Raw genomic sequence first — 15,249 nt, forward strand, 5'->3', positions numbered from 1 at the left:
TCTGACTGACTGTAAAGCAGATTAGCTGACCACTCAGACACCATGCTGCCCGCTCTTCAGGCCAATGAAGGCTACCTCCTCTGCAGTGATGTGCAGTAGGGGCGCTTCTCCTATGGAGTCAGATATAAAAATATGAATCCAAAATAGAAGATTAGCCAAGATTCCACTTTTGACCTTAATTGAAACGTATCTTTTAAAATGGAATTTTTCAATGTTTGTTTTGAAAGCTTTGGATTATGTTCCAATCAAATTCTCACTGTCAAATATTGCGATAGCAAGAAAAACTAAAAGAATATTTAATATCAGGTCAAGTTAATTGTTGCTGGCTTGTGATTGATTTTTTTTTGCAGAATTTTCCTTTTTAAATTAAAAAAAAAGCATTTGGTGTTTCCTCTATTTATTTAATGTTATGATTCTGAAAGCCTCGATTATAAAATTACCTCTGTGTCTGGTTGGTGGAAATGACCTTGGCTGAGGTTTGCGCACCACTGAGTCATATTTTAGCTTCACATGCTACCCAGTACAAATGGAGGCTGGAATCATAAATCAAACACTTTCACGTTCGTTACCTTTTCTTTTGCAGACACGTTTATCATGCAGTATGAGTCCAGATTAGCTAGTGCAATAAAAGGGTCTTCTTCAATCAAACACTTTTGATTTTAAAGGAGACACATTGCAGAAATGTGTACACGCAATGTAGTGTATTCATTGCTGCTTTCAGGAGTCAAAATGCTTGAAATCCAATTCAATTGTATTTAGCTATCGCCAAATCACAAAAGATTTGTCTGGGCACTTAACATATGGAGCAGGTATAAGATCACCCCCCTCACTTATGAACATAGAGTAGCTATTTTTTGTGTGGGGGGGGGGTGTTATTTGGGAGGGGGGGGGGATTCAGCCGTTTCTCACAAAATATGATGGGAAATAACTTTTCGTGTCAACTACCATATCAAGCCACACAGGGACTTTGATGCTGCAAATAATATTACTTTCATGACACCTCTAACATCTGAACAGTGGTTTGATTCTTGAAGTGCAGTTAAACAACTTGCAATTTAGGAATGGCTTTAGACAGCAAAATAACAACCTACTGACTGATAAACGAGCGAATGACGCCAGCTCACCAGAATGGCACGTCAACCGTAGATGGCTGTTCACACGACAATTTTCTCATTTTCGTCATATTTCCAAGATCATTGTGATTTGTTTCATTATTATGACATGTGCATACTTCTGTTAATGATCATAACATATACTCTGTGATTTCTATACATACTGTATATGTTCCCTATTTGAGTGTACGCTTCAGATTGTCAGAGTGAAAGTCTGTTAAGTGCCGCCTTCCACAGCCATGACAGTAAAATTCTCCTTCCCCGCTGTAAACAGTTGGGAAACAGAGTTGACTTTAAATGCAAACTGGTACGGTACTCTCTACTGGTGGTTTGGCTCATTAGTACTCCTCAAGCACTTGGTATTTAAAGCACAGCATCAGACCCTTCTCCACCCTGCCCAATGAAAAAACATTCCAAAAAATCGTTTTTGGTGCTGGGTCTTTTGATTCAAATGAATGACTTGAATCGTTCTTGGCATTTATTGAGTTCAAAGACTGACTGAACCCCAACTGAAGTCCACACGAGCAAGCACTAGGCAACAGAAGCAAAGAAAAACGTGTTTCCCTTTTGGGAAGGTACAAAGAGAAGGGCGAGAGAAAGTGAGAGAGTCGGAGAGTGAAAACAAGCTGATTTCAGCAAGATAAAAACACTGCGTAATGTAAAACATCAGGGTATTTTGTTTTGTTATGTTACGCGAACACCTGGCTACTGTTTTAAAGTGTAAGAAAAATGTGTGACGATCCAAGCTGACCTATGCATACCTTTAGGCTCGACAAACGAAAAGCAGTGAGACCTAGAATGTTCGACACACAAACACACGCAAGACACTTGACTGACAGCTCCCCAAAGGGCTGCGGTGAATTATTCAGCAGGGGCTGACATACAAACATCATTTGGCGCACCAGATAGGCAGGTGGCTGTGGATCATCAACACTTTCCCCCGCGGGCATAATTTTATTCACAATCAATAACTGTATTGAATATTACATGAGCCTCTGTGTATTCGCACACCGCCACCATTATATGCTTGAAGGAAAAAAAAGACCTTAAAGACACAACTGTTGCCTGACGTGCTGCCGGCCACTGCCAGGGAGATGCATGGCAACTCCCGAGTGCCTGGCGAGTGGCGAGTCAGTACTCCGTCAGCTTTCGGATTTCCTTAGCATCAACTGCAGGAATCGATCGAGGGTTAAAAGGGTAACAGCAAATCCCAGAAAGCCACGTTGCTATGAGAGATGACAAGGCAGTTAAAACGGAGTCATCAACTAGTCCTCAAATCAACATTACTACCGAAGGTGACTAATCGCTACACAGATTTTTGCCATCTCGTCTTCCATTTGGCCAATTTATAGAGGACATTTGAGTCATCGGACTATCACACTGCGGAGCAGTTTTACCCTCTGCCAAAATGGTGACACAGTCTTCATACAATATGTCTTAGCTCGGAAATGGCCACAGCAAAAGCTGGTTGTGGATGCCACTAATGTTAGCCTTGCTAGCTTCAGCTATCCTGATTGCCGCTCGTCTTAAAATATTCATACGAGCAGGACAGGCGGCGAAGAACAAGGGCAGGGCGCAAAGTAAAGCTCCATCACTGTCACCAAAACGTTGTGTTCAGTAATGCACGGGCAACAACTGTGTGATATCAAGAACTTTATTTATTGTACAGCACCCACCACCAGCATATGACACTTGCGGTACTACATTTATTACTGTTATTACTCCTCGTCATTACTGACGGAAAGTCCGTCAGTCCATCACTGAAGTATGTTTTCTTTGAGTTCAACCGCAGTTCAGCTTGGTCAGCTTGTCAACAAATCTCCACTGTAGGTTTTATTAACGGGCACAGAGTTCTGTATTAAATTGTGGGGTCCCTGGAGCAAAATTTTAATTTGACCAGAAGTCTGATTGTTTGTTAGTGCCACAGGAGGTGGTCCGCCCGCAGGCTTTCAGACTCTGCAAAATTTCATCTTGAAGGGAAACTACAGAGACACTGAAAAACACATATTGGAGAAACAACTTTTCGACTTAAATGCTTAGTAGTAGACAACCACTATGCCGGTGGCGTGATACAATCGGTGAGACTGAAATGGAAAATAGTCACTGAAGACAAAATGAGGTGTGACATCTTGGTATGCATGGATGTTATTGGCGTAATTAATAAGCACTATCAAGGGGTGAGACAAAAATTAAGCAAATGACTGCAAGCTCAATTACATTTTGGTGCTTGGTGCGCTAAGAAAAAAAAAGGAAACAATAACAACCAAAAAATTTTAAAAAGACACCCCAACCACCAGCCAAGCCATCTAATTCTCCCAGTCCAGTACAACTCAACAATTCAACATGAGCTTACAAGTTTGGGGTTTTCAACTTTTATACAATCAATCACATGCTGAGGGAAGAACCACAGTGTAGCCCAATGAATGTTTCTGATGTATTCCAACACACAAATAAAATACATTTGTCAAGTTCTTCACAAAAGGTGTCACAAATTTATCAAAACTGAAGATGCCACTTTAGTGAAAGACCAGTTAGCACGAATCATTTAATCGTGTCAAATTCTCAGTGCCCATGGCAGACATTTTTTAACAGCAGCCCCTTTACAAGCAGGCAAAATTCAAATTAAATGTGAGGGCCATAATTCACACACACACACACACACGCACACAAAATCGAGCTGGCAGTCCTCCACTTGAAGCCATTGCTCCACTTGGAACTACTCTAGACAGTTAAACTCTCGCTTGGGTCGATTGATCTGGTGTGGAGCAGAGGAGCTGATCAAATTGTCTGAAAATGTACATCACGAACAATCATGATTTATCTAAATCGGTGGTCTTCCTTGATTCTCTTTCTTTCTTCTGTTTGATTTGAAACGACCACGATGTATCCCCTCAGGGGATCGTCTGCGTTCTCTTACGTACGCCAGTGTGCAATTGAGAAGTTCAAACGCGAAAGCAGACATCTCCATTTTTTTGTTGACGCCGAAGCTGTGATAGGCAATCTGTTCATAGGCATGGCTCTATTTTAGTCTAAATAAAGCCCTCGCCAGCTTTTGGCGAGCTTAAACTCGTCGGTAACAAGTATACAGAGTACAGGATGAATTTAAGAAAGCCTGTCAAATTCCGATTTGTTCAGATTGAAATATAATGATCCTATCGGAAATAATCTGCAATTATGTACACAATCGTTTGATATTCAGCATAAGACACATTAAAAAATGTCTTTAAAAAACGAATAATATGAAGTTTAGATTGACATGGTCAAAGAGAAATTCTCTTAACCTTATGTTTACTTTTTTCGGTTATAGTTTGTAGAAGAGCATCGCAAGAGCTCTGTCATATTTTGACTAACGGCATGCTGTTTCAGCACAACATCCTCATCAGCCAATTCGTTCTCAATGTGCATCTCTCAGCATGTTATTGTTGATTATTAATGCACTTTATTACCGTCTCTGCATGTAATTATGTAAAATCCCACATGCTCTCGTTCGAAATTAGCTGGCGTAACGTGAATCTCAATGTTTAAGACTGCGCTGCGGCCACTCTTCTCTCACATGGCAACTACTTTGTAATTGTATTCAGCAGACAAGCATTTCTGGTGAAAGTAATTGGCGTTTGGCACCGTATAAAACTATCAAAGGTTTATGTGGTTATTCATTTATTTGTATAGATTATATTTCATATGAAGAGGCCACTTACAGTACATTCCCAAGGAATGACTTTGTGGGGAGTCTCTGGCACTGCAACGTCTCGTCACCAATAAAAACACATTTTTATTTATAACTGGGATACTTCCTGTCAGGTTCTGCTGACTTGAAGTCTTTACAATCAGTTGGCCCCTCCTAGAACGACTGACTGTCTGCAGACCCACACGGAAACACACTGATCACACTTTCGATTGCTTTTTACTACTTTAATTTTTCATGTATTATTTCTTAAGAACCTTATCGTGAATATCTGCTACGAAGGAACCTATATTTATAGCAAGCGCAAATCTGGTGCAAAGTACAGTATTTTCGTAGACGTCCGCAGTTAGGAATGGGAGGTTTGCACCGTAGTGAGAGTGAACACAGTTGACTTACTTCCTGGCCAATGAAAGCGGCTCCGCTCACTCCCTTCAAATTCAGCACAGGAAAGGTACGCACACAGTCTTTGACATTGCAGAAACAGTAATAGACTTGTGGAGTCCATGTAGAACAGGGGTGGCCAACCAGTCAGAGACGAAGAGCCAATTTTTTTACTGTGTTACTGCAAAGAGCCACATCACACCCTTCCTCGCGCGAGCAAACACACACACACACACATTTCCTCCTCCCACCCCTTGCGGTCGACTTGGGACCAGTTCGCTGGCTCCCGGTCGATTCTGATCAATGTATTGGACACCGCTGCCTTAAAATCAGAGGTAATTCGCTGACTAGCTTAGCGCCGTTGTTTGCGCATGAGCAGTGATGCAGTCATCTGATTGGTTGCCCTCTATGTCAATCAAGTGATGGGATCGATGATAGGCTGACGTAGTACGTTCTGTGTATTTAGCGCCTTCGTTTGAATGGCATCGCCACTGCCGAGGCATTTTTGACTCTTTTCGCGTGAAAGCCCGGGAGCCGCATTGAACCAGCCAAAGAGCCGCATGCAGCTCGCGAGCCGCGGGTTGGCCACACCTGATGTAGAAGATCGAAGCACACAAAGTACATTTATAGGCAACTGCAAGGCTTCCAACTTAATCATGTTTGACCATGCGTGCTAACCCCCCCCCCCCCCCCCCCCCCCCACACACACCCCTCCATAGCTGTGCCACGGACCAGTGGGGTGTTTAAAAATACCCTAATAAAGAATAAAGAGAATGAGTATAATAGTAATAATCATAATGCGTTCAATAAATTTGTTTCTACGAAGATTCAGAGGGCCCGATGCACATTGTTGACTTCTGAAAGAAATACAATACAAAACATGCTGATTTATATAGCGCTTTCACAACAGCGGCAGCTGTAACAAAGCGCTTAACAAAACAGTTAATATAAAGTAAAATAATAAACACAACACATAACACATAAAACACGGACAGTCGTGCAGTCCTAACCACCCTTCCGTCACACGCTTTGTGGTTTGAAGCAGTTTGAGATGAAAGAGGACAGAATCAAAGTGTCCTTTAACCAGCGGATCAGAGACGTCATGCTCAAAATGTGCACACGTCGGCTACAAGCCAAGTTTCAAAGTCAACAAGAAGCTGTAGCATCCATTGACGAAAAAAAAGAGATTGGTTCACTTCTCCTAATACAATGACATCCATCAAACCTACCAGTGGACCATAGAATCTGTCTGCCTGCACATTGATCAAAATCACAGAAATGACGTCACAAGACCAGCGCCACAACTTAGACCTGCTTTTAGCCAAGTCTACTTTCTGTCACCAAATTTTCAAGTGCATCTTCACAAATACGGCATTGTCAGAATGAACGTTATTCTGAAGACTGTCATTTGTGCATAGTTGTTAGCAGAAGGTTGATTGTCTAATTGTGTTTTAAGATAACCTGGCAACAATTCCAGGATGTACAATCAACCTAGCATGCATGTTCTTTGATTGTGGGAGGAAGATGGAGAAACCCCATGGCGGCATGGACAGAACATGCAAACTCCACACAGCGAGGCCAGAGCTGACAGCACACCCTATACGACCAACTGAATACACATACTATAGGTATTACAGCACAATGATTCATTGATCTACAGACACATCTCAGGAGGAGACATGCACAAGTGAAGAGAATCTCCACTTTTGTGAGATGTTTGTATGCGGCCTTAGTTGAGATCTTTCCTCAGCCGAGTATCCCGTCACTGTTAATTACTTTATTTTGCTTGCGTTGTACTACTTCTACTTTGGTGCTCCTGAGCTACTTTGCATGAAACTGCCGTCATCGTTAAGAAGAAAAATGTCATCTTGTGTAGTGCGTGTAGTGACTAAATGATCATGACTGTGGCATTGTGTTGTATATATTTATGCTCCTCTACCTGTGTGAGTGTTACTGTTTGTACCCGTAAAGCATCTTACCGTTGATTGTGTTTATGGAAGGCAGTCAGTGTTGCACTTGCAGCTTGGAAATTCAACTGTGTGTTGATACGAATACGGTCGAGTAAAAAAGGCAACATTTTTACAGACAACAATATTGTAAAAACAATACACAATCCCACAGAGCTGCAAAAAAAACATAGAAGAAACTATAATATGTCTGCCAGCCAAGTACTTGGTGACGTCACTTTGTGAAGGAACACAATAAACTTGCACAGCAACGATGATCGTACCTTAAATCTGCCTTACTTATTTTGTGTGAGTGTACCCGATGTGTTTGCACTTAGATGGAAGTGGTTTGACAACAATTTACATGTCTGAATGCGGACTATATTGTGGTCGACATGTCAAAAAACGTTCCCTTCTTCACAATGTTGTGTGGCAAATAGCAATGTGGTCAAAGCGCAGATCAAAACAGAAGATAGACTGAAGCATCAGCTGGTCAGAGCAGCAGTAAAAGTGCCTGGTTGTTACAGTTCGATGAATACAGTTGTGTCTTTTAGTCAAAGCAAGTCATTGACATTTTAAAGCCAACCTGCTAAAAACAAAACAAAACAAGGATAGCTTCTTCACAATACCAAATTATGAGACGAAGCAGAAGAGCCGACAACTTTCAAGAACAATAAAATTACATTCAAGAGACATGATCAGCCTTCCTATTTAAAGTAAGGGGTTCAGTTGATTCTCGCACACCAGCGGATGTGTCGCTAATGAGGCAATGAAGCCTTCAAAATTGCCTTGTTTCAATTTCCAACATCCTATTTTGGGATGCAGGATACAGCAACGAAAACAAAATCAGCGGACTCGACATGGCCCCAAGAAGAGAGTGTCTTGTTGAGAAACAAGTGCAAGATTGGGTTCCATCCATCCATTCATTTTCTAATCCACTTATCCAAGGGTTATGGGCATGGCGGCACCATCCCAGCTGTCTTCGGGCAGTTGGCTGGGGACACCCTGCACTGGTTGCCAGCCAAATGCAGGGCACACAGACGAACAACCATTCACACTCACACTCACACTTAGGGACAATTTTGAGTGTTCAATCAGCCTGCCGTGCATGTTTTTGGAATGTGGGAGGAAACCGGAGTGCCCAGAGAAAACCCACACAGGCACGGGGAGAAGATGCAAGTTCCACACAGGAAGGCCGGACCCCACATATTCCCTGTGGTCACCTGACAGCGAACCGCACGACCCAAAGGGCCCACCCCACTATTTGGGGATGAAAGTCGAAAATTTATGACCGAATACTGTTGGTTGACTTGTGAATTAAATATTCACATTTTCATCCATTTTCACTACATTACTGATAAATGGGCTGATGTGTGGAGCAGAAGTTTGTCAGCAACAAAAAATAATCAAGAATAATTGTTACGGGCAGCCAGGTGGTCCAGTGGTTAGCGCGTTGACCTCACAGCGCAGAGGTACCGGTTTCAATCCCAGCTCTGGCCTCCTTGTGTGGAGTTTGCATGTTCTCCCCGGGCCTGCGTGGGTTTTCTCCGGGTACTCCGGTTTCCTCCCACATTCCAAAAACATGCATGGCAGGCTGATTGAACACTCCAAATTGTCCCTCGGTGTGAGTGTGAGCGAGGATGGTTGTTCGTCTCTGTGTACACTGCGGTTGACTGGCAACCGGTTCAGGGTGTCCCTCGCCTACTGCCCAAAGACAGCTGGGATAGGCTCCAGCACACCCTGTGACCCTTGTGAGGATAAAGCGGATCGGATACTGAATGAATAATAGTTTTGTCAAAAATAATAATAATATTGGTCGCTCAGCCCCAAAATACCACCATTTAGGGGCAGTCTGATGACTGGAATTTTCATTTATTTCAATGGGGAATTTTGATGAGAAATATACTGTATTATATTGAGTTATCCTCTTGGCCACGGAATTAGGCTTGTAAATCAAGGTACCACCGCGCATGCATGACACACAAACACGAACGCATCATAGCAGGTGTGTGCGAAGGCAGACTGCTGACACGTGTGTGTGCATTGAACAAAAAGCAGCATTGCGCGCACACGCACGCAACACACACACACACACACGCGCACGCACGCACGCACGCGTGTCCTACCTCCACACTTGTCCCAGCTGAAAGGTGTGGAGTACCGTTTGAAAGACCCACATGCACACTGTGCAACATCTTCGAGGTCGCCCGCCCTTCTCCGTCGCTCCAGAGGGGCAAGAGGACGTGGGGACGGCGGTCGCGTTCGCCGCGTTGCCCGCCGCCGCGCCGCGCTGGTCGCTGTCCTTGGTTCCTCCAGCGGCGTCGCCGCTCGCTTCCCCCGCCGTTCCCGACGCCCTGTCCGCGCCGCTCAGCTCCGAGTAGTCGTACACGAACCACCTGAAACTGAGAACCTGCACGACGGCGGACGGCACCACGACGAAGACGAGCGTCAGGCCGAACCACCAGTAGTCGTCTCGCAGGTAGTAGTCGGCGGCCAGCCACAGGTCGGTAGCACCGTCGGAGAAGAAGACGAGAAGGGCGCACAGTACCCAGCAGCAGTCCAGCAGCGTGTACGCCTGTCCGCCCGGGGGTCCGCGGCGGGGCCGGGCGGCACTGGCGGCGGCCGCGGTGGAGGTGGCGGGGGTGGCTTGGCCTGGCTCCGAGAGGCTCCTGGGCGGGTTGTCATCTTCCACAGCCACCGCTGCTCCATCAGACTTAGCGGCCATGTTGGTTGGGGTAGGAGAGAAAGACGGAGGAGGTGATGGAGGTGGGGAGGAGGAGGAGGAGGAGGAGGAGGAGGCAGGGGAGGGATGACGTCATAAATAGCCTCATCAGCAGCCAATTAAGCGCCAAGGAGCATTTGGAACGCTCGCAGAGACCTCCGCGGATTCTTTTTATTTGCTTCCCAAAATCAACTCAAAGCACACGCATGTGGCAGGGTATTTATTCTTGGCGTCCTGGAGAAAAGGCGAGGGAATTGAACCGTCAAGGGGCGTGTATCTAAAAAGAAAAACGCAACACAAAACAAAACAAAAAAGATCAAGTGAAGAATTTGCATGCACAAGCATCTTCACTTTAATTCAACAAAATGAAATCTTGCAACAAAGGTTAAACACCACCGACCGGGCAGGATCATTTTAGAACTGTTTCCCAACCTTTACTGAGCAATGCATGGCACATATTTGGCATTTGGAAAAGCTCACGACACACCACCAAACAAAAATGTCACACAAAAAAACAACAACATATACTTCACCTTTACATACTTTCGTTTTCATTGGAAACAACGTATCTTTATATTTTTATATTATTATATTCTGTTCCTTATAACTGTCTCCATGAAACTATGACCTATATAGGTCTTTCCAAAAGCTCTTAATGTGTGAAATGGATGATTAGAGAAAAGTCTTATTAATTTTTTGGGGTTTTTTTTGCAGGTGGTTGGTTCCGGGGGTGGTTGCAGGAACTTGTGCAAGTGTGGTGCAACACAGACAGCTCTCAGGACTATTTCAAGCTCCCTTGAATGCTTTTATCACTGCTCCCTAAAATCCACGCATTTATGGTATTTACAATTTCAGTTTCAAGATTCCCACAATTACAGTGGACCCCTGCCTGACTTCGTATATACTAATGGGCCCATGGTATCTTTTGCCACATTCAGGTCATGAAAGAGCATTCCATTTTTTTCTGCCGGCCGCCACACAACATACAGCATTAGCGTAGATAGATGAATAAAGTTATATAAATAATCACGCCTCAGTCCATGTCAAAGAATAAAGCAGTATGTTTATTAGGAACTGCAAGAAGACATCCCCGGGCGGATGGTGTAACGTTGGCCATTTCTATATCCACACCATTATTCACTCACCAATAGCTAGTTTCACCAAGTTTCTCGGATTAGTAATAGACTCAAAACTATGTTGGAAGCCACATATCGATAACGTAAAAAGGAAAATAGCCAAAACCGTAGGGACCCTCTACAAAACCAAGGAAGTGCTAAATAAGAGATCTTTGTACACATTATACTCTTCATTATTATTACCATATATGACCTACTGTGTGGAAATATGGGGAAATGCCTGCAAAACAAACACACTCCCTATTCTAAAACTACAAAAAAAGCAATTTGAATTATTAATAGATCAAAATATACGGAACCCACAAATCCACTATTTATCAAATTAAATATGATGACATTTTATGACCTGGTAGACTTTAAAATCGCCCAATTAATGTACAAAGCACACGATAACCTGCTCTGCCAAAATATTCTGAGGTTTTTCGAAATTCGAGAAAGCAGCTATGATTTAAGAGGCACCAACTTATTCAAAAAACTCAAAACAAGAACAAACATCAAGCAAAGAAGTGTATCTATCAAAGGTGTTAATCTGTGGAATAATTTCGAAACGGACCTGAAAATGAGTAAATCGCTTGCTGAGTTCAAAAACAAATTCAAAAAAATAGTACAAACAACCTACATCAATCAGAGTTGAAATGATAACTTCTAAACATTAAATATAATGATAAATCAGAACTAAGGTGATAAATAGAGAAAAGTATTGAAATATCCATTATGAATACAAGAGAAAATTGACACAAGAGTGCCAGGGTGTGGATGTATGTAATCCCGATACAAACCAAAAGTTGTAAAAATATCACGGTTAAGGGTAAAGTATGAGCCTTAATGGAGACTTCTTTCTTCTTACTTTCTTTCTTTTCTGATTGATATAAAAATGATTTATTAGATATAAACACATAACGGGGTAGGACTAGATACGTTTTTTACTTCTTCCTACTGCCTTGAACATAATAACTTTGTTGAATGAAGACTGATTTCTTACTTTTTTACTATTTCATTTACCTTATTTTCTGTCAAATTATTACTGTACATGTTTTATGTTCAATAAACAAACCCAAATGTAAATGTCATGTCCTGTGCGTGTTTTGTTATAGCTTCAGCGAGTGTGAAGGGCATTTCCCTCCAGCAGCCGCACCTGTTCCTTACTCTAATCATGTCTGTTCTAGTCTTGAAGGTCCTGCCAATTTGCCAAAGGTTGTCGGATTATTAATCTCGCACACTGTTTTGCCTGAAGGGATATTTTCTGGACCTTTTGTTCATGTTCGTAGTCGCCCTTGTCCGCTTCGATTCGCATTTTGTAAGTTATTCTTTGCCAAGTGTTTATCTCTTGATTTTGTGATGTGTACTGAGACTCTTGCCATTTCGTATATTAGTTAATCTTGGGTTTCTTCTTTTGCAAGTGCTTTTTGTTCATGTCATACCTGACTCTTTCTTCCCAGCGATTTATGTTTGTACTATGTCGGTCCTTCGTTTTCTGTAAAAAAAAAGATTTTTGTTCCATATTTTCCCTTCCGTCTACATTTGTGGGTTCCAAACAACATTTGGTTTGTTCCTGAACTCTGTCAGTAAAGGCTTCTTCCCATATACGTGACCTACAATTTCCTGTTTGTTTTTCTCCAGAGCTGCAATAATTCTCTCTCTAAACTGGATGGCTCTTAATAAATGAGCCACAATGATTTTCAGAGAACAGGAAGCTCATTAAAAGGCCTCGGATCAGTGCGCAATCAGACGTATGGAATCCCAGTGATTTTAAATGTGTCCACACCGCTTCACCTCTGCTTTAAATATTGATTTAATGTCGGTGACTGCATTTTACTATAGTCTGAACTCTATTAAAGTTTAAAGAAAGCATATGAGAATGACTCTGAAATGCATACTAATTTCACAGCGTATCGTGATCACTTAGTCCAATGTTGATTAAAAAAAAAAAAAAAAGAAACCGGTGCAATTTTGCCTCTATATACACTCAGCAGTGCATATCTAAATGAAAAATGAGCACGTGTTGTTTTTAATGACTGTCTCTTCTGCTACTAGGCCCTCGGTTTATTTCATCATGGCAGAGAGTAAAGAGCGACAGCACTGTCACAACAAAAGCTAATAGCTAACTTATTTTAGCAGCACCAGCCCAATTGCTGTTTTTTAAACCTAATTAAAAAAAAAATATATATACAGTATACACGGCGGCCCGGTAGTCCAGTGGTTAGCACGTCGGCTTCACAGTGCAGAGGTTGTGGGTTTGATTCCAGCTCCGGCCTCCCTGTGTGGAGTTTGCATGTTCTCCCCGGACCTGCGTGGGTTTTCTCCGGGTGCTCCAGTTTCCTCCCACATTCCAAAAACATGCATGGCAGGCTGATTGGACGCGCTAAATTGTCCCTAGGTGTGAGTGTGGGCGTGGATGGTTGTTCGTCTCTGTGTGCCCTGCGATTGGCTGGCAACTGATTCAGGGTGTCCCCCGCCTACTGCCCGGAAATGGCTGGGATAGGCTCCAGCACCCCCCGCGACCCTAGTGAGGATCAAGCGGTTCGGAAAATGGATGGATGGATGGATACAGTATATATATATTTTTTATGCTACACTGTTCACTCCGCACTAGGACACGCACGCATGCATGCACATACATGATCTCCTTTGATAACACTGATGGCATTGAATAACGGCCTGACAGCTTGGCACTGATTTATAACCCAATCTCACAAGGGTGGGGGTCGTCTGATTTCCTGATCCCACTGGAGACGGAGGTGTGACCTACTGGTACAGTTTCTACTCGACCATCATTTTTGTACTTCCTTCCTTAGTTGCATTAAGTACTCAACGACGGATTCAGTGTATTGGAATTTCATTTGGGTCCAGCGACACCTGCGAACATTACAAGGATCGGGATTAGGAATTTTATTTTCCCCCTGACAGGTTTGCAGAGCTGCCCCTGGGTGTCGTACAGGAATTCATAATATTCTCCTTCCTTCAATCTGGGCCACTCTGGTGAACTTCTACCGGCCGTTTTATCTTTAATGCTCTCAACATCATCCATCCATCCATCCATTTTCCGAACCGCTTGATCCTCACGAGGGTCGGTAGGCGGGGGACACCCTGAATCAGTTGCCAGCCAATCGCAGGGCACACAGAGACGAACAACCACGCACGCCCACACTCACACCTAGGGAAAATTAAGAGTTTTCAATCAGCCTGCCATGCATGTTTTTGGAATGTGGGAGGAAACCAGAGCACCCGGAGAAAACCCACGCAGGCCGGGGAGAACATGCAAACTCCACACAGGGAGGCCGGAGCTGGAATCGAACCCGGTACCTCTGCACTGTGAAACCGACGTGCTAACCACTGGACTACCGGGCCACCGCTCTCAACATTATACTAACAGTAATTGCTAGAAGACTGTACAGTACTCTATATTCTCAATTTAACTATTGAATGGACTGCAGAAATGAGACACAACTGTGAAGCCGTATTCTGTCAGATGTGGAAGAAGGTCTAATGCAGTGGTTCTTCACCTAGGGTTCGATCGAACCCCAGGGGTTCGGTGAATCAGTCTCAGGGGTTCCACAGAGCCTCTGCCATGGAGGTTAAGACACACCCGACTCAACATGTCAGTTAGCTATGACATGCCCGCTTGGCCATCACTGGCTGGTTCAGTTGACGGCCTGGCCTCCGCCTCTCAGCATGTGAGGCAGATTATTTTAGCTTTGGTTGCGTCATAAAGACATGTTGCGTTGTTTTTCCTCCAAAAATAATTGATGACATGCATTCTAATCTTTAGAAAAGATATATTTGGTCTTTTACATAAACACTAATCTCAATCCACGCATCATTTTTCAAACTGGTCAAAAAGATTTCAACAGACCACCATAAATATAGGTGCAGGTCACCCAACATTGTATTTATTTATTTATTAAGCACCACACACACACACACACACACAAACACACTGCTCTATGTGTTTGCGTGTGTGGGCACATGTATGAGTTGTGTGACTCAAAAACAGAAAGTGAATGTGACAACTGCAATTTGCACCCCCCCCCCCCCACACACACACACAAGTCAAGTTAAAACGTAAAATGTGCAATGCTTTTATTCTGAAAGTTGTGTTTTAATTTAATTTGCACATCTGTGGAAGGTAGCAAGCAAGATCTACGACTTGTTTTTGCAGCCTTGCGAATAGTAATGTTTTTCCCCCTGAACAAGATTTTTCCAAAAAAGAGATGAGCAAAAAATTTATCTTAATGCTATTTGTGTTTACAATTTGTAATTAGAACAT

The 15,249-nt window shown here is 43.1% G+C and overlaps 1 protein-coding gene across 3 annotated transcripts in view; it reads right to left on the reverse strand.

Annotated features, from left to right (window-relative positions):
• Positions 1-9,870, reverse strand: part of LOC147210057 (XK-related protein 7-like) — a 33,746-nt gene extending 23,876 nt beyond the window's left edge. For all 3 annotated transcript variants that reach the window (XR_015098999.1, XR_015098997.1, XM_086101805.1), the window contains exon 1: positions 9,251-9,870. Coding sequence is in view for 1 of the 3 variants with exons in the window: in XM_086101805.1 (XP_085957931.1) it covers positions 9,251-9,849 (599 nt within the window). In the remaining 2 variants the exon portion in view is untranslated. The remainder of the gene's footprint in view (positions 1-9,250) is intronic.
• Positions 9,871-15,249: the final 5,379 nt, after the last annotated feature.

Source organism: Hippocampus guttulatus, chromosome 1 (assembly GCF_054856545.1).
Source record: "Hippocampus guttulatus isolate MCC_2025c chromosome 1, RoL_Hgut_1.0, whole genome shotgun sequence".
NCBI lineage: Eukaryota > Metazoa > Chordata > Actinopteri > Syngnathiformes > Syngnathidae > Hippocampus > Hippocampus guttulatus.